Source organism: Condylura cristata, unplaced genomic scaffold, assembly GCF_000260355.1.
Source record: "Condylura cristata isolate star-nosed mole 26May11 unplaced genomic scaffold, ConCri1.0 scaffold00015, whole genome shotgun sequence".
NCBI lineage: Eukaryota > Metazoa > Chordata > Mammalia > Eulipotyphla > Talpidae > Condylura > Condylura cristata.
In genome coordinates this window covers 20,951,835-20,975,649 of record NW_004567116.1, presented here as the reverse complement: position 1 = coordinate 20,975,649, position 23,815 = coordinate 20,951,835, and the positions used below count along the sequence as shown (strand labels likewise).

At 33.7% G+C, this 23,815-nt stretch overlaps 2 protein-coding genes across 6 annotated transcripts in view; one reads left to right on the top strand and one right to left on the bottom strand.

Annotated features, from left to right (window-relative positions):
- Positions 1–3,660, bottom strand: part of KIF18A (kinesin family member 18A) — a 60,135-nt gene extending 56,475 nt beyond the window's left edge. Inside the window, exon 1 of the mRNA XM_004682963.2 lies at positions 3,599–3,660. The gene's annotated coding sequence lies outside the window, so the exon portion shown is untranslated. The remainder of the gene's footprint in view (positions 1–3,598) is intronic.
- A 248-nt stretch (positions 3,661–3,908) lies between these two features.
- Positions 3,909–23,815, top strand: part of METTL15 (methyltransferase like 15) — a 161,591-nt gene continuing 141,684 nt past the window's right edge. For 3 of the 5 annotated variants that reach the window (XM_004683586.2, XM_012725043.1, XM_012725042.1), the window contains exon 1: positions 8,793–9,146. In XM_004683586.2, the coding sequence (XP_004683643.2) occupies positions 8,835–9,146 (312 nt within the window). In that variant the 5' untranslated portion in view covers positions 8,793–8,834. Of the gene's footprint in view, positions 3,967–6,034; positions 6,256–8,792; positions 9,147–23,815 lie in introns of those variants that run through there. The other 2 variants (XM_012725040.1, XM_012725041.1) reach the window with 2 other exon arrangements.

Sequence of the window (23,815 nt, the reverse complement as noted above, 5' to 3'; positions counted from 1 at the left end):
GCTCCCCACTCTGTCTCTGGTGAAGCCTCTCGCTGCCCCTGAGCCTCTGGCCTGTGCCTCAGTTCTGTATGCACAAATAAAAAAAAAAAAAAAAAGTAACTGTCTCATAGAGTTGTAAGGATTAAGCACTACGAACAGTGCCGCAAAGTACACAGTGCAGTATTTGGTACTATTGCCACTATGATATACAGTGTAGCGAGAGAAACATTAATAATAGTGACAAAGAAATGTAAAATAAGAATCAATGTCACTATAATGGGGGACAAATACAGTTAGAAAACTACCTAGAAGGAGTGAAGAGATGAGAGATAAAGGGTGGATAGTTACTAATATGGCTAAAAAAGCAATCAGATCATGTTATGTACTTCATGTTATTCTAAACTTTCCAATGGACTCAATGAATAAAATGCGTTCTTTAGTATTGCCTGTAGGTTCTCATCTGGCCCCTAGAAACCTCTCTGACCCATCCTTCAAATGACAGCTTCCCCATCATTTATTTTGCTTGACTCACATTGTTCTGTTTAGTGTTTCTAAAACACTTTAAGTTTGTTCTGGCTTCATGGGCTTTGCACTTTCTTTTCTCTTTTCCAAAAGGCTCCATTTTCAGATTTGCAACTTTTATTCCTAACTTTACCACTCAGGTTCTCTTCAAATGTCACCATCCAGGCATTCCCTAAAGACTATATTCAAAATAGTGTCAATCTGGCCTTCCTCTCCTAACCTTTACCTGTTTCATTGTTCTCCTCAATGTCTAGATTAATTGAAATTATATATATATCTTTTATTTGGATATATGTTTATTGCTTGTTTCCCTTCTAGAAATTTCACACTCTGAAAAGTATCAACTTCATCTGATACCCCAAAACCTAGAGTAGGGCTTGTATCAAATATTAAGGACCAGATACAAACTTGGGGAAAATGATGAACTATGAACTACTGCAGATTTCAAGATCCACTGCCAAAAAAAAAAAAGTGAATGCAGAATAGTGGAATTGCATATTGCATGCATAAATGTCTTCAAAAATAAATACTCAGAAGTACAGGTATGTGCTCTTTCAGGAAGAGACCACAAAAAATAGTAACATAATTGCCCCATGGTAGGGAAATGTGAAAGGCTGATTTCTATTAGGCAGACTTATTTTCTACTTTACAGGGTGCTTGGATTTTTTTTTTTTAAAGATTTATTTATTTGTGCATACAGAACTGGGGTACAGGCCAGAGGCTCAGGGGTGGTAAGAGGCTTCACCAGAGACAGAGTGGGGAACAGAACAGGCAGATCGACAAAGTACACTGCTGAGGGGAGCAGCGGGCGGGTCAGGAGAGGTCTGCCACGCCATGTGGTCACCTCCGGGGCAGGCGGGAATCGAACTCATGAGGAAGCGGCTTTAGCTTCTCAGTGCTGTGCTTTAACCCGTTGCACCACCAGGGAGGGCCCAGGGTGCTTGGATTTTAAAGTCTAAGTGTTTTATTTCAAAATTCAAAGTAAAAATAAAAAATTAAAATTTACTTTAAACACTTTTCGTTTAATAACTGTAAGATGTATTTTTATGAGAAATTTTCTATTGTGCTGCTCCTAGTTTACAAATAAATGTGCTAAGCAATTTACATACTTCTTTAATTTCCACAACAACCCTATGTTCCAGGTATCATCATTCTTATATTACATAGGGAGAAACAATAGTACTGAAAGTTAACTATTTAAAATCGTACTATTGGAAACATAAGATATTGGATTTGAACTCAAATCTGCTGAATCTAAATTTAATCATTACTCTCTCTGACATTAAGTATATAACCCTCAAAATGTTTCTTGGAGAAGTGTATATAGTCGCTTATTTTTGATAGAAACTTCAGGGCCGAGTATAAGGGGTTTATAAGAATGTTGAAATAAAACTGAAAATTTATGATTTCTTGATACTATTTAGGTATCCGTTCTTAGCAATAACACTACGAAGAACTTAGTAATACAAGAACAAGGTTACTATTAGGAGTACATAGGTCTATAACACAACTAGTAACAATCAACAATGGTAAGTTGAGTATATTTTATATGGCAGATATGATAAACATTTGACAATCATCTCATTCAATTCTTACAATAATTATACAAGGTAAGCTTTTATCGCCACCATTTAATAAAGTCTTTGCTTTACAATGAAATATTTCCAAGATGACACAGTGTGAGAAGACAAAATGTGAACCAATGTCCAGATTCAAAGTTCATGTTCTTAACAACTATGCTACTGGAATCAAACAGAATACTTTTGAACGATGTTATAGAAATATCACACAAATTACCTTGATTATAAGGTGATATAATTATAAATTGTATCTTGACTACAAACTTAAACCTGAGATTCATAGTCAGCAGACATTTTTTAGTAGCAGGAAAGATCCTCCACACTATCCTTTGTAGTCGTATGCAAATTTCTTTGAAAACTGCCTTAGTGTTATAGCCATTGCTTCTACTAATTTAGAAACATCAGGGAAGAATGAAAATTTCAAATGGAGGAAAAGGTGACACTGATATTTGGGCTACTTTTTCCTCCTTGTTTTCAAAGAGTTGACAGCATAAAGCTTTATGGTGTACCTTAATTGAACCAGGATATATTTATTAAAATGAAACAAAGGCAAATAATCTTTGTTCACTGAAACAGACAATTCTTACAGAATAGCAAACATAATAACAACCGCTACTCAGTCTTTCGATCTGTTTTCAACAAAGCCCATAAATACTCTCAAAATTCAAGACCCGGGGTTGAATGAGGTGGAATAATATCACTAATTAAACTCTTTGGATGCTTAACACATTCGACCCAATTGTTTATAGTTAATAACCCAAGGTATCAACACAATTCTGAACAAATATCCCTTGAATAGTAAACAGCAGTTTTCCTTGACCTCTCAAAAACAGGAGCGTCTAATGAACTTCTAAAGAATCTTCAAGAAATTAGTAACAGACCAGAGGGCAGGTTCTCTGTGTTTCAAATCCCTTTCATTTGCAGAGCACTCTGCTATGCAGTATCTCTTCCGTACCTTCGCTGAGCCTTGCCAACCTCCGTTGGGCAGTGATGGCAGGTCTCATCTAGATGCCAAAACTGGGGGCTCAGGACAGGTTGCCGGCTGACCTGTGCGAGGTTAGCAGAACCTCCCAGATAAATGTCTGCGAGTTGGTGAATCAAGACTCCTCATTTAATAGTTAAGCCTGGAGTTACATTTACATCTGTGTCTAAAATGTAGCACTTCGAATTTGGGGTCAGGGAGGAACTTTCCACTGTAAAGAGGTGGTCAGTGCAAGTGCTCTGTCAAAGTCTGGGAAAGATGCCAGGATGCCCTTTAAAAACTTACTACTTCCTAAGAATTTAAGGCAGGCCATCCCAGCCCTTCCGGCCGAGTAGTCCAGGGCTCAGCACTTACCGGTCCTTTAAAAACTTAGAAACGCGAGCCACCCCCTCCCCCCTCGCTCCAATACTTGTTAGCAGCCCTCCCGTTCCTCTACACACGGGGCCGCACTCCCAGATAACATAGGTCATCAAAAAGAGTGTCTCTGCGACCACATTTTTTTTTTTTTTTTTTTGGCGTGCCGACTCGCACTCACCTCAGGCTCAGGAGAATTTACAGAGACAGTTCCCTTCGACATCCGCCTCCCGGCTATTCAAACTCAGCTACAAGATTCAAACCCAAGCCAGTTTTCTCAACGCCTTGTTTCATTGGCTACCGTTTCCGTGACGTCATCACGCAGTACGTTTTAGCGGTGCGTTGCCGCTGGGCGCCTTAATAATCCGCGGCTCTAAGCAATGAGTCGATGAGACACTGCGTGGCCATGGCAACGCTCAAGGCAGTTTCCGGAGGAGGTGGCCTGGGTGGGCGGGGCCAGTCTGCAGCCGCAGGTGGGAGGTAGCCACCTGGGATCTTCAGGCCGCCTCCAAGAGCGGCAGGCGCGGTCTCAGTCCCAGGGTTCTGGGTGTGAGTGAGATGGGTGTGGGATAGGGTTGGCCAGTGCCCTTTGCTAGGGGTGGGGGACTGGGGTGGGGCGGAGCCTCTTGGGTTGGAATAATGTATTCTGGGTGTTTGTTTTCTTCTTGTATCTGTTGAATAGCAGTGAGGCCTCCAAGCCAAAGGTCTGGTTTCTTGTTCTGGAAGGTGTAGCGACCCGAGCCTGTTCCTTCCTGCAAACTTTCATTTGGACCAAACGAGTCAATTCACCTCAATTGATTATAAATTCAAGGCTTTGGTTTGAAGCTTCATACTTCAATTTTTAAGACCTCCAGCCGTACTTTAGTGATTACTCAAACTGATGTTTTACTGTTTTTGAAGTTTTATTCTAATTAAAAATTAAATTTATTTAAATGTATTAACCTTGTTCATTGTTGGATGCAATGGTCTTTAAAGGCTTAGTTGTATATATTATTTAGTATGTACAGTTTAAAAAGAAAAAATATACATAAAAAAGGGATATAAGATAGGTCATCTTTATTTTTCAATATACTTTTGGTAGTATAATTTGAATATTTTGGCTATTATGGTTCTTTATGTTTTGCTTATTGTGTCCATTCAGCAATTATTGATTATAGATTTAATGACATAATACAGAATTGGATAAAAATCCCTGTCCTCTTAGATATTATATTCTGGTGATTCAGTATCAATATATAAATAGAACAGCACAACACCAGATGTGTTATAAGTGAAACAATGTATAGAAACTGCATTGTGGATATTTATTATTGCTGAACATTAGAAACAGTGGTATTGTGTATACTTGTTTCTGAACACTGCAAAGATGATAGATAAAGCTATTAATTATTGTCATACATATATCTTAAATAGTTATTTGCATGGTTCTAACTTTGGTAATAAAATGAGAAACCCTTTCTATTTTATTTCAAACATGCATTCTATGCATGCATTCACTCTATCCCAATTTGTTTTTGATGCCCCAGTTATATTAACATTTTATATAATGTCTTATTTAAGTCTTAAAATTGCATGAATTTTTGTTATTTCTTTTTTCTTTTTTTTAGTGAAATATGTATACAGAACAGGGGTACAGGGGCAATGAGAGGTTTCACACAGAGACTGAGTGGGGAGCAGAACAGACAGATCATCGAACTGCACTGCTTAGGGGAGCAGCAGTCAAGACAGGAGAGGTCTGTCAAGCCATGTGGGTCACCTCCCTGCCCGGGAATTGAACTCCAGGTGAAGCGGCTTCAGTTAGCTTTGCAGTGCTGCGCTTCAACCCAAGCTCCACTAGGGAGGGCCCTATTATTTATTCCTCTAAGGAAAAAACAAGTTTAAATTAAATTAAAAACCCTAAAGGAAAATAATTCTGTTGAAGGTACAAACCAGCCCATTTAGAATTTTGTTATTTGCCTATGAAAAACTTTCTAGATTAAGTGATGTTAAGATGCTATTCTAAATGAATCTGAAAGTATTCATGTCTTAACCATTTTTTAAAAAAAAATTGTGTTGATCATTGGTGAATAAGTAGAAGCCTTTTAAACTTTGTTTCCCTCACACTGCCTAAGAGTTACTGAGGGTTACTTGCCTCACAGGTGTTTCCATTCCTAACCTAAAATACTTATTTTAGATTTAACTTCTTTACACCTGCCATTTCCTCCTTGCACCTGCATTCTGATGCTCAGATGTGTATTCCAAAGGAAATGTATTTTTACTACATTTTCATGTTTAAAATCAATGCCGTGTTGTACCAGTAGCTTCTCTTTAATTTGTTATAACATTAGGAGTATAATTAGAAAGTATAAGAGAATGTTGTATTCTGTAACGAATTTTAGGGAAACGAACCAAAACTTATTATATGTATAGTTTAGGAGATAGATTTTCTCCTTTCTTGGAAACCAAAATATATCTGCCTTACTGTTTAAAACAGTTTATAGCAAACTGAAAAACGTAACGGTAAAAATAACATGACAAATTTAATTTAAAGTTGTGAGATATTGTAAAAGTAAAAGTGAATGGCAGCGGTAGGGCATTATTTATTATCCCATTTCCCCCTAGGAACACCGTATGGAAGCCCCAGAGCCCACTTGGCCTGGTGGCAAGTAAGGGCTGGAAGCAGCGGAACCAAAGGCTGATAGTCTTCGGTTGTAGGGCGGACGTGGGTCGGATCTGTCCGTCCAGGCAAGTTTCCCCCTGGTCTGGGACCTCCACGTGCGGCTAAGTCAGGTTTTCCCGCACTACGGTGGTTGTCCCTAGCGGGAGTTAGAGACAGTCACAGACATCTTCATGTCCCAGGTGAGAAGGTGAATGAAATCCCGGAGATCTCGTCCTCTCACCTTGTGGCTTCTAGGGAACTCTTGGGGGGGTGGGGTGGGAAGGGGGGTAGCTAGATTCGCCACGGAAAACAAAACGGGTCCCTGTTCTAGCGTCCTTTGCTCAACTGCCATTCATCCTATTGGCAGAAGTTTCCCTCAGAGGGAAAGTTCTTTGGCCAAAATTTGCATTCATCTCTTTTCTTAGAACTTGTTTCACTTTCTCTGCGTTCGAGTGCCAGCTTTCAGGATGGGTTTTAGATTTAGGAATTCAGTTTTCAAATAGTTATAGGGAAAACTGATCGAAATGATGGTACTTGTTAGAAATGTTAAGAAAGTAATTGTCAACGGTATTTTGAAAATCACCTTTGTATTCCTACCATTGAAAGAGTAAGCTGGCCAATTTTTTGGTCTCAAAGCCTTATAGTAAATTTTGCTATTAAAAAAATTAAACGACCTATTTAGGAAACCGCAGTCTCTTTTGGAGACCAGGTTTACAAGCTACTATTTTCTTCCTGTGACTAGCAAGAAATTAACCTGGCTGGTCCTTAGATGATTGCAGAGGGGGCTGGTTGGTCAGGTAGGAAACTGGGCAGACGTGAGGGAAACTTCATGAAAGAACCACAGGGAAAGTTTATTATGGCTTTTCCCCACACCAACCTATGTTGTAGCATTTTAATGCTTAATAAAAATCTTCAGCTTTCATACCTTGACCACAGTTGAGTAAATTAATAGAAATTCAATGTAGAGGAAAAGAAATGCTGGTGAAAGAATTTTTATTTTGTCTTTTTCTGTATGGTTCTGATCTGTATTTTGCAATTGATTTAAAATTTTTATATGCCAAACAATTCATATATACTGTGTAAGTTGTTTAAATCCTCCCAATCCCATTATATAGGCCTGTATGTTGTATGTCCTTTGGGAACCCCAAGGCATACTGTATTCCCAGGTGGAGCAGGACCAAGCAATGGGTAGTTGACTTCTTTAAGATAGAAAATCCAATTCATACTACAAAAGTAGTCATACAACAAATACATACTACAAATTACAGTCAATGTAATTAAAGTAATATTTGGTCAAACCCATAGGTCCTATGGGTTATGTTTATAGTATAGAGACTTAACATACCAAACTCTGGGAATAGACTCAGTTACAACTCTGGGTTGTGGCTTTCTAGTTATGTGAACTTTGGGCATATTACTTCTCTTGTTTATCTTCATCTATAAAATGTAAATAATAGTAGTACCTATTTCTCAGTTGTGTTTGAATGAATTAGTACATGATATGTGCTTAGTATAGTAAATGGTACTTAGTAATTGGTAAATGTATCTTTTTAGAAAATGTTAGAAACATTAAAGTTTGGCTTATTTGTATTAACTTTCTAGAAAACAAAAGCATATTTAATACTTGGGATCATTTGTTGTCATTGCTGAATATCCAAAAATTTACTAAGACATTCATATCAATCTGCTTTTTTTACTTTTTCATATTTTCCTGTGTTATATGTTTGCTGATAATTCTGTGGATTATGTATTTAGTGAAGTTGATACATTATCTTCAAGGTAGCATTGTCATAATTTAATATAAAATATATATATGTAAGTAAATATTTTTGTATTTCTGTTTTGGTTACAGTATGTGACCAGCTTTTCAGTGTTACTGTTTATTTCCTATTGCAAAAAGAAAAGAAGTTGTATTTAAGTAGGATTTATGTTTCTTGAAGTACTTTTGAAAAAATGTTTTTTGGTGTGGTCAATCACGTAGCATTTTCTAAAGCAATGTTTGATAGAAATGTTTATTCTGTGCAGTTCAGAATTTGTCCATTAATCGTTTTCAAAGAAACACTAAGCACCTACTGTGCTTATGATTTTATGGATGAAAAGGTATGGGTCTCAATCTTAAATAACTAATAATGTGAGGGAATGAGTCGTGCTAACTAGGTATCAAACATATTGCCTGAAATGAATTAGGCGGAAATTGTAGTATTGCTCATTTGTGAGTTTGCTAAGTTTTAGTTTAAACTGATATTTCCTTTACTGATTTGGGTGAAAGGATCTTGTCAGTGACTATCCATGTCACATCTGCAAGATTTTCACAGACTGATCATCTCCCTTTCTTTCTATATGTGCATGTGTAGTCCTTTTTCAGGGATAATCTTGAACGTAGTTACATTGAAAAGAGAAAAACAAATGATAGCATTTGAAATAAAAAACCAACTGTACTTGGGATTTTTAATCCCTCAGTCATTCTGATTTTTAAGTAAACAATTCTAATGCATCAAACCTATTCTTTAGTTTTAATTCAGAAAGTTTATTTCAGAAAAATGATGACTAAATAATCAATATTTACATCTCTAATGGTTGACATTAATGATGTTAGAATTTATCAAACTATGTTAAAATTATATCTTCAGATTATTTCTGAGATTCTTGTAGGGTTTTTGCTTTGTGTATGGAAATTTCTCACCTGCATTTGTTTAAGGTAACTAGTCCCGGTATTTTTTCTGTTTTTAATATTGCATATTATTTTGCTTTCCCTCAAGCACAACATTTTTTTACTCTAATGGTAATGTTACATTTTTTTCCAGATTTGTTGATCTACAAGATGCTTCGATACCCATATTTTTGTAGAATCTCTAAAAGTTTTCTTTCATACTCGTTGGAATCTGGCATATTTAATTTAGGATTTGGACCAAAAAAAGTTCATGTTACAGCAGACAGATACAATGAATATAATGCCGGGGAGAGAACAGCTAAAACTGGAGCTCAGGAGTTACACAGATTTCAAGATGGAGATTCTGAAGTTGGTACTGAATTACATATACCAGTAATGGTGGATGAAGTTGTTCGTTGTTTGGCACCACAAAAAGGGCAGGTGAGTTGATTAATTTTAGTGATTTTTTACCATTTAACATTTTAAATTGAAATATAATTTACTTATAATGTTCACAATTTAAAGTGTCTAATTCATTGTTTCAGTATTTTCACAGTGTTGTGTAACCATTACCACTATCTAATTCAGGAACTTTTTTTTATCACCTAAATAAGAAATTCCATACCCATTAACATAAACTTTTCATTGATCTTCTTCCCCTATTTTCTGATAATCACTAATCTATTAATTTATTTTTTACCTGTTTTGATTTGTTATTTTGGGCAATTCCTATAAATGGAATCATATATGTGGTCTTTGGATCTACCTTCTTTTACTTTGCATGTTTTCAAGATTCAGTCACGTTGTAATATGTATCATACATCATTCATTTTTATGCTTGAATCATTCCCATATATGAATATGCCACATTTTTATAAATTCATGAATTGATGGGCATTTATGTTTTCATTTTGGGGTATTATTAATAATGTTGCTATGAACATTCATGTACAAGTTTCTGTGTTTTCAGTTCTTTTGGCTACATTCATAGACATTTAATTGACCTGGAAATGTGAAAGTGCTTTGAAATTAATATAGTTATGGGTTGGTGACTACTGAGGCAGCTGTGGGGTCTTTTTGGGGATTTTCTGACTAAGTTTTATAAATAACTTTAGCCTGTACCTCTATTTGCCCAGACCTTTTATCTGCTCGTTTCTGTTGTGCAGTTTAGAGTGATAGTACAATGAAAAAAAAAAAAAAAATTCAGTGATTTTAAGGCATCAAGCAAATTAGAGAAAAAACAAAGGAGAAGTCTGCATTATGTTCACTCTGTATAATTGCTCCTGTCTGTTTATGCAGAAATTTGGCTTTCATATTGGGGGAAATATCTACTTTCTGAAAAGATCTCTAGGAGATTTGTTTTAATCTCTGTGGACTGCGAACAAGTTTAATTTTAGATGGAATGATTATTATCAAAATATGTATCACAAAAGGCTAACCAGTAAAGTGAAAATTTGAAGTTTTCATCATCATAGTGGGTCATCGTGCTTTACTGAAGCCAGTAACATTAATTTATGTCTTACTGTGGAATATGGAGGAGAAAAGTCTCTGAATCAGTTAATACAAGAACAAAATAAAGACAGCCAAGATCCTTTTCCAGAATTCATAACTGGTTATTTTGAACATGTTGAAAGGGTTAAACATCGGAACTAAAAAAAGAAACTATTTCTTGGAGACATAAAGTCTTCCAATATTATAATAAAGATGATTTCAAAACAATGAAAATCTGTGTGTAGGTGTCTCTTTACTATTAGATGAAAATATAATGACTGTTCTTTAAGGCCTGTTATACTGGCACTGAACTTTAAAAACCCATTTATGTTTTGGAGGACAATGGTGTTATTACTGACAGAGTAGACATATTTGCCCTTGGTCTTGCTCTGCAGAAATGATGATTTTATCTTAATGTTAATCTTCAAGTTGATGATAAAGATAAAAAATGAAAGTGACTTTGGTAAAGACTACTTTGCAGCTTTGGAAATTATTAGTGTGGAAAAACTTAGCAGTAAGTAATTGTCCTCTTTGTGCATAAATGAAGATCCTAAATATTGTCTGGCACTTTGTTAAAACTTCGGAAATGGATGTCCTGTATGCATCTCCATATTCATGGAACCTCAGCTTCAAGTATGGCTCATCCGTATATATTTGTACATGTTCTTCTGTAACATTTATATAGCATTCTGACAATTTGTAAATATTAGAAATTTTGGAAGCATTTTTCAGGAGTTGTTAACATTAACATGAATAACTTTGTAATATATTTCTCGTATGTAATATTTTAGTTCTGATTTTTTTTTTTTTGGTCAGAATTGTTTTGGCTATTTGGGGTGGTTTGTGGTTCCATATAAATTTTAGTAATGCTTGTTTTATTTTTTTGAGCGTAACATAGAAACTTTGGTAGAGATTGCTCTGAATCTGATTTTGGTAAAATGGTCTTTGGTAAAATGGTAAAAAGTGAGTTTTTCTAACCCATAAATAGGGATTGTCTTTCTATTTCTTTGTGTCTTTTATTTCTTTTAGCAATGTCATATACTTTTTTTTTTTTAAGATTTATTTATTTATGAATACAGAACTGGGGTACAAGCCAAAAGTGCAGCAGCGGTAAGAGGATTCACCAGAGACAGAGTAGGGAGCAGAATAGTCTGATTGATGAAGCGCACTGCCCAGGGGAGTAGGGGGCGGGTCTGGAGAGGTGGGGGCGGGTCTGGAGAGGTCTGCCTCACCATGTGGGTCACCTCTGGTGCAGGGGATCAAACTCATGCTGAAGTAGATTTAGCTTCTTAGCGCTTTAACCCGCTGTGCCACCAGGGAGGGCCTAAGTCATATACTTTTATTGTAAATGTTGTTCCCCTTTATTGTTAAGATTATTGCTAGGTATTTAATATTTTATTTAAATAAATTAAACTGTTGTCTTCATTTTTTTTCCCTCTGTCACTCTTTGCACATGGGAACACACTTTATTTTTGTAACCTGCCTCTTTACTAATTTATTCCAATAATTTTCTTTTATTATTTATTATTTATTTGAGTTTTCTATGTATATTATCGTGTCATAGACAAATAGTGATAGTTTTACTTTTTTTCTAAATGTTTCCTTTTATGTTTTTCTCCTGCCAACTTGCTCCAGCTAGGATTTCCAATGTGTTGAACAGTGGTAGTGAAAGTGGATATACTTCTCTTGTACTGATCTTAGAGGAAGAGCTTTTACTTTCTGGACATTTAATATCATGTTTACTGGGTGGGATTGTCATCAATGTCGTTTGTTACATTACGTTATGTTCCCTACATCTCCATTTTTGAAGCTTTATATCATAAATTGATGTTGAAACTTGTCACATTTTCTCTGCATCTGTTGATATGATCATATGAGTTTCCCTTTTGTTAAAATGGTAAATTAAATTGATTGATTTTGAGATGTTGAGCCATTCTTGTATCCTTGGAATAAACCCCACTAGCTTATCATCTGTTTTTGAATTTGTTTTACTAAGATTTTGATGAAGATTTTTGCCTTTGTGTTTATCTGGAATATTGTTGTATAGTTTTAATTTTGTGTGTGTTATCTCAGCCTGCTTTTGGTATTGCTGGCCTCATAACTTGTGTTTGGAAGCATTCCTTTTTCCTCAATTTTTGGAAGAGTTTGAGAAAGATAGGGTTAGTTCCTCTGTGATGGTTTGGTAGACCTCACTAGTGAAACCATCTATTCCTGGTTTTTTGTTTGTTAGACTTTAGATTACTATTTCAATGTCATTGCTTAACTGATCTGTTCAGATTTTCTACTTCTCCCTTTTGTCTCAGTAGATAACATACTTCTAAAAATTTATACTCTTCTCTTTGTTTATTCATTTTACTGGCATATAGATATGTAGTAGTTTCTTATTGTGATCTGTAATCCTGTGATATTTGTTGTTATTTTTGATTCTGTTTATTAGAGTATTAGAATTTTCTCCCCTTATTCTTTGTGAGCTTAAGTAGATGTTTGTCTTTTTTCCCGCCCCCCCCACAAAGAATCACTTTTGGTTTAATTGATTTTTGAACTGAACTGTCTTTCTCATTTCTATTCATTTATTTCTGCTTTGAACTTCCTTCTGATGAACTTTAGGTGTGTTCATCTTACTTACACCTTACTGTGTAAGTTTATATTATTATTTTAGATCTTTATTGTTTTTGGTGTGTGCCTGTGTTGCTTCATAGGTTCCTTTTAGTAGTGTTTCTGCCATTTTCCTTTGATTTTTGTAGCTCGTGTCTTCATTTTTACTTGTTTCCCAGTATTTTTAATTTTTTTTGTTTACATTACAATCTAATGGTTATTTAGTAGCATTTTGTTCAATTTCCACATATTATAAGTTTTTCCTCCTTTCATTTTGTGGTTGATTTGTAATTTGATAACGTGATCAGATATGGTATGATGGAAATCACTTGATATGATTTAAATCTTCATGAATTTATTGATACTTGTTTTCAAATTTGTTAATAGTTGTCTTAATTTGATGAGTCTTTGCATATATTGATGAATGTTATATATTGATGAATATTCCTGCTGTATCAATGGCTTAATAATATCTATTGCTGTGCTTTATCTTTTTAAACTAGAAATCTATTCCATTTGAGATACATATTCATCCTATCTTTTTGGATCATATGTTTGTAAAAATATTTTTGTGAAAATTTTACTGACCACACTCTTTTGAGACTATACTGATTTAAAGCCCTTAGCGGATCTCATGGAGGTAACCCCAAAGTTTTCAAATCAGGAAGTCTAGGTTTTGAAAATTCCTTTAGCTTCTGTTTATTTAGGAATGTCATTATTTCTCCTTCATATCTTCTGGATATTCTTGGTGGATGTTGTCTACATCCCTAGCAGATTTTATGATAAGTATCTTGTATAGATACTCCATTTTCTCCCTTTTTGAAGGGGACCTGAAACCTCAAGAGAAAATGTGATCACAGAAAGAAAACAACTTCCCATAATACAACTCCAAATATATGGAAGATTTTATCTTTCTATCAAATACAGAGTTCAACATTGACATGCCCAAGAAATTTAGAGGAATGACAGAAAATGCACCAAAGATGGTCAAAGAGAGGCAAGCAAGCTAAAAAAAAAAATGAGTTGAGAAGTAAAATTAATAAATAGATGTGTAAAATTAAAACTTTAAGGAAGGAAATAATAGAGACTCAAAATATTAAAATTGTTATTGTGAAGATAAAAATTCTGAAGACATCTATGAAAGCAGAACAGACCAAATGGAATTTTTATTTTATTTTTTAAAAGATTATTTATGCAGACGGAACTGGGGTACAGGCCAGAGGTGTGGGTGGTGGGAGGATTGACCAGAGAGAGGTGGAAGCAGAACAGGATGTAGTGAAATATACTGCTGAGGGGACCAGTGGGTGGGTCAGGAGAAGTCTGCCATACCATGTGGGTCACCTCCCTGGCTGGGGATCAAACTCGTGCTGCGGTAACTTTATAGTGCTGTACTTTTAAACCTTTGTACCACCATGGAAGGCCCCCAAATGGAAGATTTAATTATTGACCTTGAAGACAGTAATGTATGTAGGACAAAGGGAAAGAAGAAAATGAAACATAAAGTAAAAAATATGAGAAAATACTTACAGTATTATCTGATTCCATGTGGGAAGACTATAAACGGGTATTCTAGGAGAGGGAGAGAGGGAGGAGGCAGAGAGGGAGAAAGGGAGAGAAAGAGAGAGGGAGAGAAGGAGAGAGAAAGAACTTATGCAGAGAAACAGGAAAACTTCCAAAACTTGTAAAAGAAATGAATTATATGTCTATGAAGTTGTATATGACATTTTTATCTAAATTAAAGGTATAGTTCTGATTCTTTCAGTATTTAAAATAAATAAAAGAATATTGAAGGTACGGGAAAAATGCAAGTAACTTATGATGGTACCTGTATTTATCTTATTTGCTTATCCTTTTCCCCTTATTCTTTTGCTGTCCTTTCTTAGTTAGTGTTATTATTAAATATGTTAATTGGTTGTTTGGAGAATATGACTCAAAAGACTTGCTCCTTGGATATTTGTAAACTTTTTGTCATAGCTACCTTGCTTTTTTGGAGCTCTCCAGATCTTTGGATTTTGCTTTATCAAATTTCCTGTACGGTGATTAATTCTTTTTTTTTTTTAATTTATCAACCCATAGTCTAGGCATTTCATGGCTTTGTTGTAAAAATGAGGAAACTGGGATAGGAGAGAACATAGGATGAGAGGACTCTTAGCAGAAAAATGAAACAAAAAGGTATATAGAAGTCAAAAAGTTAGGTGATACAAATGTCTTATTTTTAACTTATTGTTCATTTTTCTTAGTTTACTGATGTCAGAAGTCTGATCTTTCTATTCTGAATGCTTCTGTTTTTTACCTCAATCAGTTATTTTTTTAAAGTTATTGCTTGCTTTTTTTAGTATATAGGAGAACATACAGCTTGGTCATTAAGAACAGAGATTCTGGACTAGAGTGCCTGGTTCAGATCTCTTACCTATCATGTATGTATATGCATATACAAGCACATACATACTACTCTAACAGGTTTTTATTTTGAGACTTTAAATTGGATCATATTTTTTTTTATTAAGTTCTATGTTATATACTTAACATTTACTAGAATGTGTGGCAATTACTTATATAAAAGTTACATAACGTCAGCATAAAATCATCTTGGTTATTCTATCCTTATTCTGTGCTTACATATAACAAAATAAATATGGTATTCTTAAGGAAGTTAGTTGTATAAAGTATGTAGCTCATTGTTTTCACATAGTAGAATGCCAAAATATGAGTATTTTACAAAAAATTATTTGCATAATTCTTTTAGTCATTTTTGTGAAATGACTTTATCAAAATGAAATACCCTTCATTTCCTTGAAAGAATTAAAATAAGGACTAAATAGCACTAATATTAGTACCTAAATAGGAAGCTAAAAAAATAGATATAGGTATGTGTTATTTATTTATAATTTGTTTAGGAGGGGCAGTTTAATTACTAAAAAAGTAGAACTGAATTGAATGATTTAATTTTAATCTGTGGGACCATATACCAAAACACATTGTATAAGTTTGCTGAATTCAAGTATCAAAAACCAATTATATATATATTTTTGTAATAATGCAGGAAGTTGAAATACAATTAAACAAAACAAGTCCTACTAAGTCCTATACTGAATCACTCTTGGATCTGCCATTTGTCTAAAATCAAAGTAGAATAATATTTTGAGTATTTTACACTTTGACCTGCCTAGCTACTTCATTCTGTTTAAGTTTTTGACTATGTAGATTTGTTTTGACATTTTCTTTTATTCTGATTTAACTTGTTTTTTTCTAGAAACTTAATAGAAAGTTTAATTTTATTAATATTATTTCTGAAAACTTACATGTGAGGTACACTTAGAGACAATGTTATATATTACCTTTTCTACTGTCTGGCAGACAGCTTTATTCACTATTCCCTTAATCTTCAAGTAATAAAGAACTGGTGACAGTCCTTGGACAGGAAAGGTCTTCATTTCATCCAGAATCCATTATTTGCTTTTTTCTTCCTGAGCCTTTTCCCCCATATCACTTTCCTTTGCGAACTATGAGTCATACATTTACTTGTATCAATCACTCACTTAATTACTGTTTTTCACATTACCTTCAGTGGCGGATTTACAAATGAAATCTTTGATCATAGCATGAATCTTAAAATATACCTCAACGTAGTGTCAACTGAGGTGCTAGAAATCTAGCTGTTGGGTTTTTTGTTTGTTTTTTACTATTTAAAAGGTGCTTATCTACCTATAGAAAATAACTAATCTTGAGAATTCTTGTGTACTGTGTCAGTTTAGTTTATAACTCATTAAATTGCAGCTGTATATAAAACAAAAATTACCAGTTAAAAACAAAATATCTGCTTATCTTCCTCTTCTTGGGTTGTACAGAATAAATTAAAAAGTCATGTTTTTTTTTTCCTTGCCTTGTTTTTATTATTACATATTCCAGTTAGATAGCTTTTTGTAAGAATATATTACTGATTTTAAAAGCTTTTTTTTTTGTTTCTGGAGATATTTTAGGCCACTTTGGTCACTTTTTCATTTTTTATTTCTGAAAGTTGGGGAACAGCATGATCTTGCCTCATTGATGATGTTAGTGGTTTTGAAGATATATGGGATTTGGTATTTGCTCAAGAGTAGTGCTAATTTAGCTAGGTGCCTCACAAGCATGCTAAATTTTAGTGGAGGTGATGGAAATGCATGGATAGTCTCAGGAGCTGTATAACTTTGTACAAATAACATGTCTATTCCAAATTTCTTATCTGTAAAATTTGTAATATTATTTGCCTTATGTGGTGACTATGAGGATTAAAAAAGTGTATCAATGTAATTCTATATAGTAATAACTTCTATGTAGAATGAGATCAATAAATAGCAGCAGTTACTATTATGGAGAAGGAAGGTCCAGGATTGTGAACCTTGTGAATTTTAGCTAGGTGCTAAAAAATTTAGGAGAAAAATGTTGAGGACAGCAAAGATAGAAATAAAAGATTCAGCAAGGGTGGAAATCATGGATATACAATGGAAAAGGCACTGATCTCTACCAGGAATTTATCGCCATTATCTAGGTCTTAAAATCAAACTTGACTTTCTCAGGAAATGTTTTCTGAGCCTGTAAAGGAGTTAGGTCTCACTATTACCAGTATATGGAATCACAAACCGTTCTTTCATACAGTTTATAATAATTCATAATTTTAATTTTTATGAGATGATTCATTCAATAGTACATCAATAAACTGTTCTCCTGGTAGTCATGGAAATGTTTATTTTGTTCACATAATAGTTTCAATGCCTATCCCAAGGCCTACACATGGTTTGTTTATAATGAAATTTAATTGAATGAGTATAAGTAAAAGTGAACTAGAGGACAGATTGAAGCACCGATAAAAGGAATGTTCTTGGGTGTTGTAAGAGCTTATTGGGTTTAAGAATTTTATATGATGCCAGCTTCAGTTGTCACACCCAGTTTGATAATGTATTTGGAGATACCTGGGGAAGGAACAGATCCTAGGACTGAGAAAATAAGCAGGAAGTATGACTGCAAATATTAGACTAAGGTACAAGGTTAGGTTTATAAATTTTCAAAGTAAATATCTATTTTGATTTTGTAACATTTAATATTTTATTGTGATTTGTCATGGTAGCAGATATGATCATTTTCTTTATAAAAATACTGTGTCCTGTGTATTGGATTTTACTAACATCAGTAGAAATACTTAGAAAATTTTCATAAGTTTTAATGAGACTAAACATCAAAGAGAAAATCTAAAGCAGTACATGCAATATATGTTTTTTAAATCTTATGTATTGAAAGTTGATCAAATTCTTAAAATTTGCCTCAAATTCTTAAAAAAAGTTAGAAATATTTTTAAGAGATAGAACTGATTTCATATCACCCATAAAGACATTTTTTCTTTTTTTTTTTAAGAAATAATTTTAGAATTTTCAAATGAAATGGGCTTTGTGGTATGTATTGTCTTCTCTTTAAAATCTCGTTGTTCTGTGAAGCACTTTTTATTTAATATTGTGTTCACTTTTTAAAAATAGTTTTGTCTCACATAGCCAGTTATGTTAGTTTTGTACCAAAATACCTTCTGGAGTTTGATATTTTCAGTGTTTTTACTAGCAAATATTTAACACCTGATCTGAGCGTTACAGTGGTATGAAGATTGAAATATAAAACCCCCGTTGAGTCTGTGTACAGATTTTCATGATATATACATTTCTCTCATAGACTAAGCTACCAACCTGATGTCATGGAATGTAGATATGTACAGTTGGAGTGAACAACACCATATATGATTCATTATTTTATACTATTGGATATTTGTAAGTTATATGCTTTTGATTTGTAATCTTACCTCATTTGTGTTTCTGTATTTGACTGCTGTGTTTTTTGTTTTTCAATCCTGGATAGTACTATGGTGTACTATGGGATTTTTTTTTTCATACAACTTTTTTAAATAGCAAAATTCTTTTTTTTTCCTTTTTACAAAATAGTCTATCTAAATGTAAAACAGATTAAAAATAATGTTGTATAGCTTAAACTTGTTTACATAATTTACTTCTTATAAGGTCACTTAATAAAATGAGTTGTTTAGTTGAGTGTAAAACTTTGAAAATAGTAGTTTACTTTTTCCTATTATTTTGATACACACTGGTAAATAATAAAATTAACGGTTTTTAAAATAAATTTTCCTGGAAGCTTAGCCTAGTTTTTTTTTTTTTTTTGCATACAGAACTGGGGTACAGACCGGAAGTACATGGGGTGTGTGGATTCACCAGAGACAGAATGGTGAGCAGAACAGTCAGGCAGATGTAGTGAAATACACTGTTGAAGAGAGCAGCGGGTGGGTCAGGAGAGGTCTGCCACACTGTGGGTCACACCAGCGATCAAACTCCTGCTGCAGTGGCTGCAGTAGCTTTATAGTGCTGTGCTTTAACCTGTTGCTCCACCAGGTAAGGCCCTTTAGCTTTTTTTTAATTAATTAAAAAAAAGTTTTTAATTAAACTTTGATCATAAGAAAATTCTTAATGAAATAAAAGACAATATGTGTTAAAATATTATAAAATAGATTAAATTGTGAGACAAATTATACATATTTATGCACTTAATATTAGGTTACCAAAATACATGAAGCAAAATCCATCAGAACTGAAAGGAGAAATAGATTGTGCTATAGTAGTAGTTAAACATTTTAGTACCTCACACACAATAATCTTATAGAACCAAAAATGACAATAAATAAGCAAATAAAGACTTAATGCTTAAACCTACTGTATCTAACATATGTAAATACTTTCTAGCCAACAAAAACAGCATAGATGTTTATTTTAAATGGACAAGGGACATTTTCCAGGATAGATCTTATGTTACATCACAAATCTCAATACATTTTAAAAGATACAATATAAAAATGTCTTTTCTGACAACAGTGGGATGCAGTTAGAGATTGTTAACAGAATGAAAACTGGAGCATTTATAAATTTGTTGCAATTAACAACACTGAAATAAGTAATGGATCAAAGTAGAAATTAACAACTTTGAAATAACTAGTGGGCCAAAGTAGAAAGCATAAGGGAAATTGTTAATAGTTAGAGATAGATTATTGAAGACAAAAAGACAGCATACCAAAACTATACTGTATGTAATCTGAAATCAACAACCTAAATCTGCAATTTAAGGAGCTACAAAACAAAAACTGAACTGGGCCTGTAAATACCAGAAGGAAAGGCACTATAAAGATTAGAGCAGAGATTAACAAAGAAGAAGAGCATACCATTAGAAAAAATCAATGAAACCAAATCAAAAATGTCATCATGATTACCACTGAACTAACTATAAAGAGGGAAGACTAAAATTATTAAATTGAAATTGAGGACATCTTTACCAATCATACAGAAATAGAATAAATTGTATACATAATTGGATTTCAAAGATTGTATAGCCTACATGAAATGGATAAATTCCTAGAAGCACAAAACCTGACAAGACTAAATCACAAGAAGTGAAAAATGTGAATATCCCTGTAAGTAGTAAGGAGACTGATCAATAATCCAAAATCTCATAAGAAATAAAAGTACTGTTCCTGATCACTTCACTGGCAAATTCTAACAAATATTTAAAGAAGAATTAGTACCAAGCCTTCTCAAACTTTCCCCAAAAACTCATATGAGTGGGGAATACTTTCAAATTAATTCTATGAAGCCAACATTACCTTGGTATTAAAGTCAGAGGTGCTTCCCAAAAAGAAAACTACAGCTGATATCTTTTATAATCACTAATGCAAAAATCTTGACAGAAGAGTTCAGCAGCATATTAAAGGAACATGCACTGTTGCCCAATGGAATTTATTATTGGATACAAGGATGATTTCAGCATTCAAAATTTTTAATTTTGAAATTTTGTATTTAATAAATCAACAAGCTATGAATAGGTGTAAACTGTTTCAACTCAATAAAGCTCACCTATGAAAAATCCTCATCCATTATCATACTTAATGGTGAAAGAGTGAAAACATTTTCTTTTGGATCAGAAACAAGGGGAAGACACCTGGTTTAACTTCTAGTAAATATAGTGCTTGGACAATCTAGTCAATGTAATTTAGGTCAAAAAAGAAAGAGCATCCAAATAGGGAAGGAAGAAATAAAATTATTTTTTTACCAATAATAAAATTATGTATGTAGAAAACCCTATAGGGAGCCCCTCCCGGGTGGAGCAGCATGTTAAAGCGAAATACTAAGAAGCTACAGCCACTTCCGCATGAGTTCAATCCCCGCTCTCCCTGGAGCTGATCCCACATGACATGACAAGGCAGACCTCTCCTGACCCGCTCGCTGCTACCCTTAACAGTGTACTTGGACAGTCTGCCTGTTCTGCTCCCCACTCTGTCTCTCAGGGGTGGTGAATCCTCTCACCACCCCTGCAGCTCTGGCCTGTACCCCAGTTCTGTATACATAAATAAATAAATCTTAAAAATATATACATATCTTTTAAAAAAGAAAACCCTCCAGGCCCCATAAAAATCTATTCAAATTAATAAATTCAGCAGAGTGATAGGATACAAATCCAACACACAGAATCACTATTCATGAAAAACAATTTAAATATTCATAAGGAATCTTAAGGGACGATGCATCTTGAAAAAATAAGCAAAAACTTGGGACATTTATACTTCCTGGTTTCAAAACTTAGAACAAAGGTCAGCAATCAAAACATTGTGGTACTGGCATAATATCAAAAAGCAATAGAATAGAATTAAGAGCCCAGAGATGAACGCATGAATATATATATACATATACATACACACACACACACACACACACACACATATACATATATATATAGAGAGAGAGCATGAGAAAGAAAGAGATTTTTTTTGACTCATTTTAATTCATTACATTAAATTTGGCAGTATTTTCTTGGCTTATTACAAAGCTTATAAAAGAAAAAAAAATGGTCAAGTTGTATTTCATGAAAAATCTTTAAAATGTTTTTATCAGCAGAGTAAAAAGCAACCCACAGAATGGCAGGAATTATTTGCAGAAACTAATATACAGAATATATAATTTCTTGGTAACAGAAATGCAAACAACCTGATCAAATAATTCAAAAACTTACATGGATGTTTCTCCAAAGAGAATATACTCATGCCAGAGAGGCATATGAAAAGATTTACAATATCACTATCATTAGGGAAATATAAATGACAGCTACAGTGAAATTCTATCTTATATCCAACGAGATGTTTGCTGTCAAAAATCAGAAAACAAGTGTTGATGATGGTGTTGGTGGAGAAATTGGAAATTTTGTGCACTTTGGGGAATGTGGAAAACTACGTTCATTCCTCAAGTCATTAGAAATAGAATTTTCTTATGATTTGGCAGTTCCTCTGGGTAAATATTCAAAAGGCTTGAAGGAAGATTATTCAAGGGCTATTTGTACAACTGTGTTCATAACAGCATTAGTCACATTAACTGAAGTATGTAATTCAGATTTTTAGTGATGGGTGAATGGATAAGAAAAAATACATACTCTGGAATATTATGAAGCCTTAAAAAGGAAGGAAATTTTGCAATATGCATATTTAACATTTCATATTGCATATAGGGGCCATGAGATAATTTGCTAAGTGAAATCAGTCATAAAAAGGTATATGTTATATGATTCCACTTATCAGAGAGAGACAGTAGGATGGTTGTAAAGTTTCTCTCCCTGTCTCTAATCTGCCCCCTCCATTATTATTTAATTGGTATAGAGTTTCATTTTGACAGGAATGAATGAGTTTTGTAGATGGATGGTGATGATGTTTGTACAACATTGTGTATTTGAAATTGGTGAAAATGTGCACTTAAAAATGGTTAAAATGGCAAATTTTATGTTGTGTATTTTACCATAATACAAATTTTAAATGAGGCAAGTTAAATTTCAGAACAAAACAATTCTTTTTATATTATCTTGTGATTTCTAGTAATAGACTATTTAATAATTATGAGTTTTCAAATAATACTGTTATTTCAATGTTGCAGATTCTATATTTCTTGTAGATTTTTTTTGTTTATTTCTAAAGTATGTCCTTAAACTGCATATAGTTAAAAATCCCATCTTGGCCCTCCCTGGTGGCGCAGCGGGCTAAAGCACAGCACTGAGAAGCTAAAGCCACTTCCGCATGAGTTCGATTCCCGCCTGCCCTGGAGGTGACCACATGGCTGGCAGACCTCTCCTGACCCGCCCGCTGCTCCCCTCAGCAGTGTACTTCATCGATCTGCCTGTTCTGTTCCCCAGTCTGTCTCTGGTGAAGCCTCTCACCGCCCCTGAGCCTCTGGCCTGTACCTCAGTTCTGTATGCATGAATAAATAAATCTTAAAAAAAAAAAATCCCATCTTACTCAAAGTATGAAATTTAGACATTCCTCTTATTAGAATTTTAGAATGGGGGCATATAAGAATATGAATCTCACTATGGACTTTAGCATATTTTCTCTAAATATATTTAACTTGTTATTTAGTAATGACTTTTCATATAAGAAATGTTTCATTTTTATTATAAGAAACATGAAAAAAATGCTGCAGAGGTGAGTCTATTTTTTCAAATTTTACTTGACAGATAATATTTAAAAAAATAATCATCTTTATGGACAAATGAGTATCCAGTCTGGCCCAAATGTTATGTAGTTTAACAATTCTTTAACATTTTAGAACTGGATGTATCATTCTAATTAAAAGGAAAATAGCTTGTTAATCCTTTTTCTTCATTATGGTATAGCACTATTTAAAATATTATTTGATGTATATTTGTATAGTTTATACAAATAATTAGCATATTAAACTTGAATAATTGCAGTGTATTTTTTTAATGAACACATACCTTTTCCAGTAAGTTCAGCATCCATGAGATTATTCTTTGCAATCAAGGAAGTAATGTATTCTTATCACTATATGTAATTTTCATTAATTTATAATCAAATTATAAATACAATATCAGATAAATAATACTAGTAACTTACTCATTTCTTATGTCTAGCCAATATCTTTAAATTATACTTGCAGTTCAGCCTTTTTTAT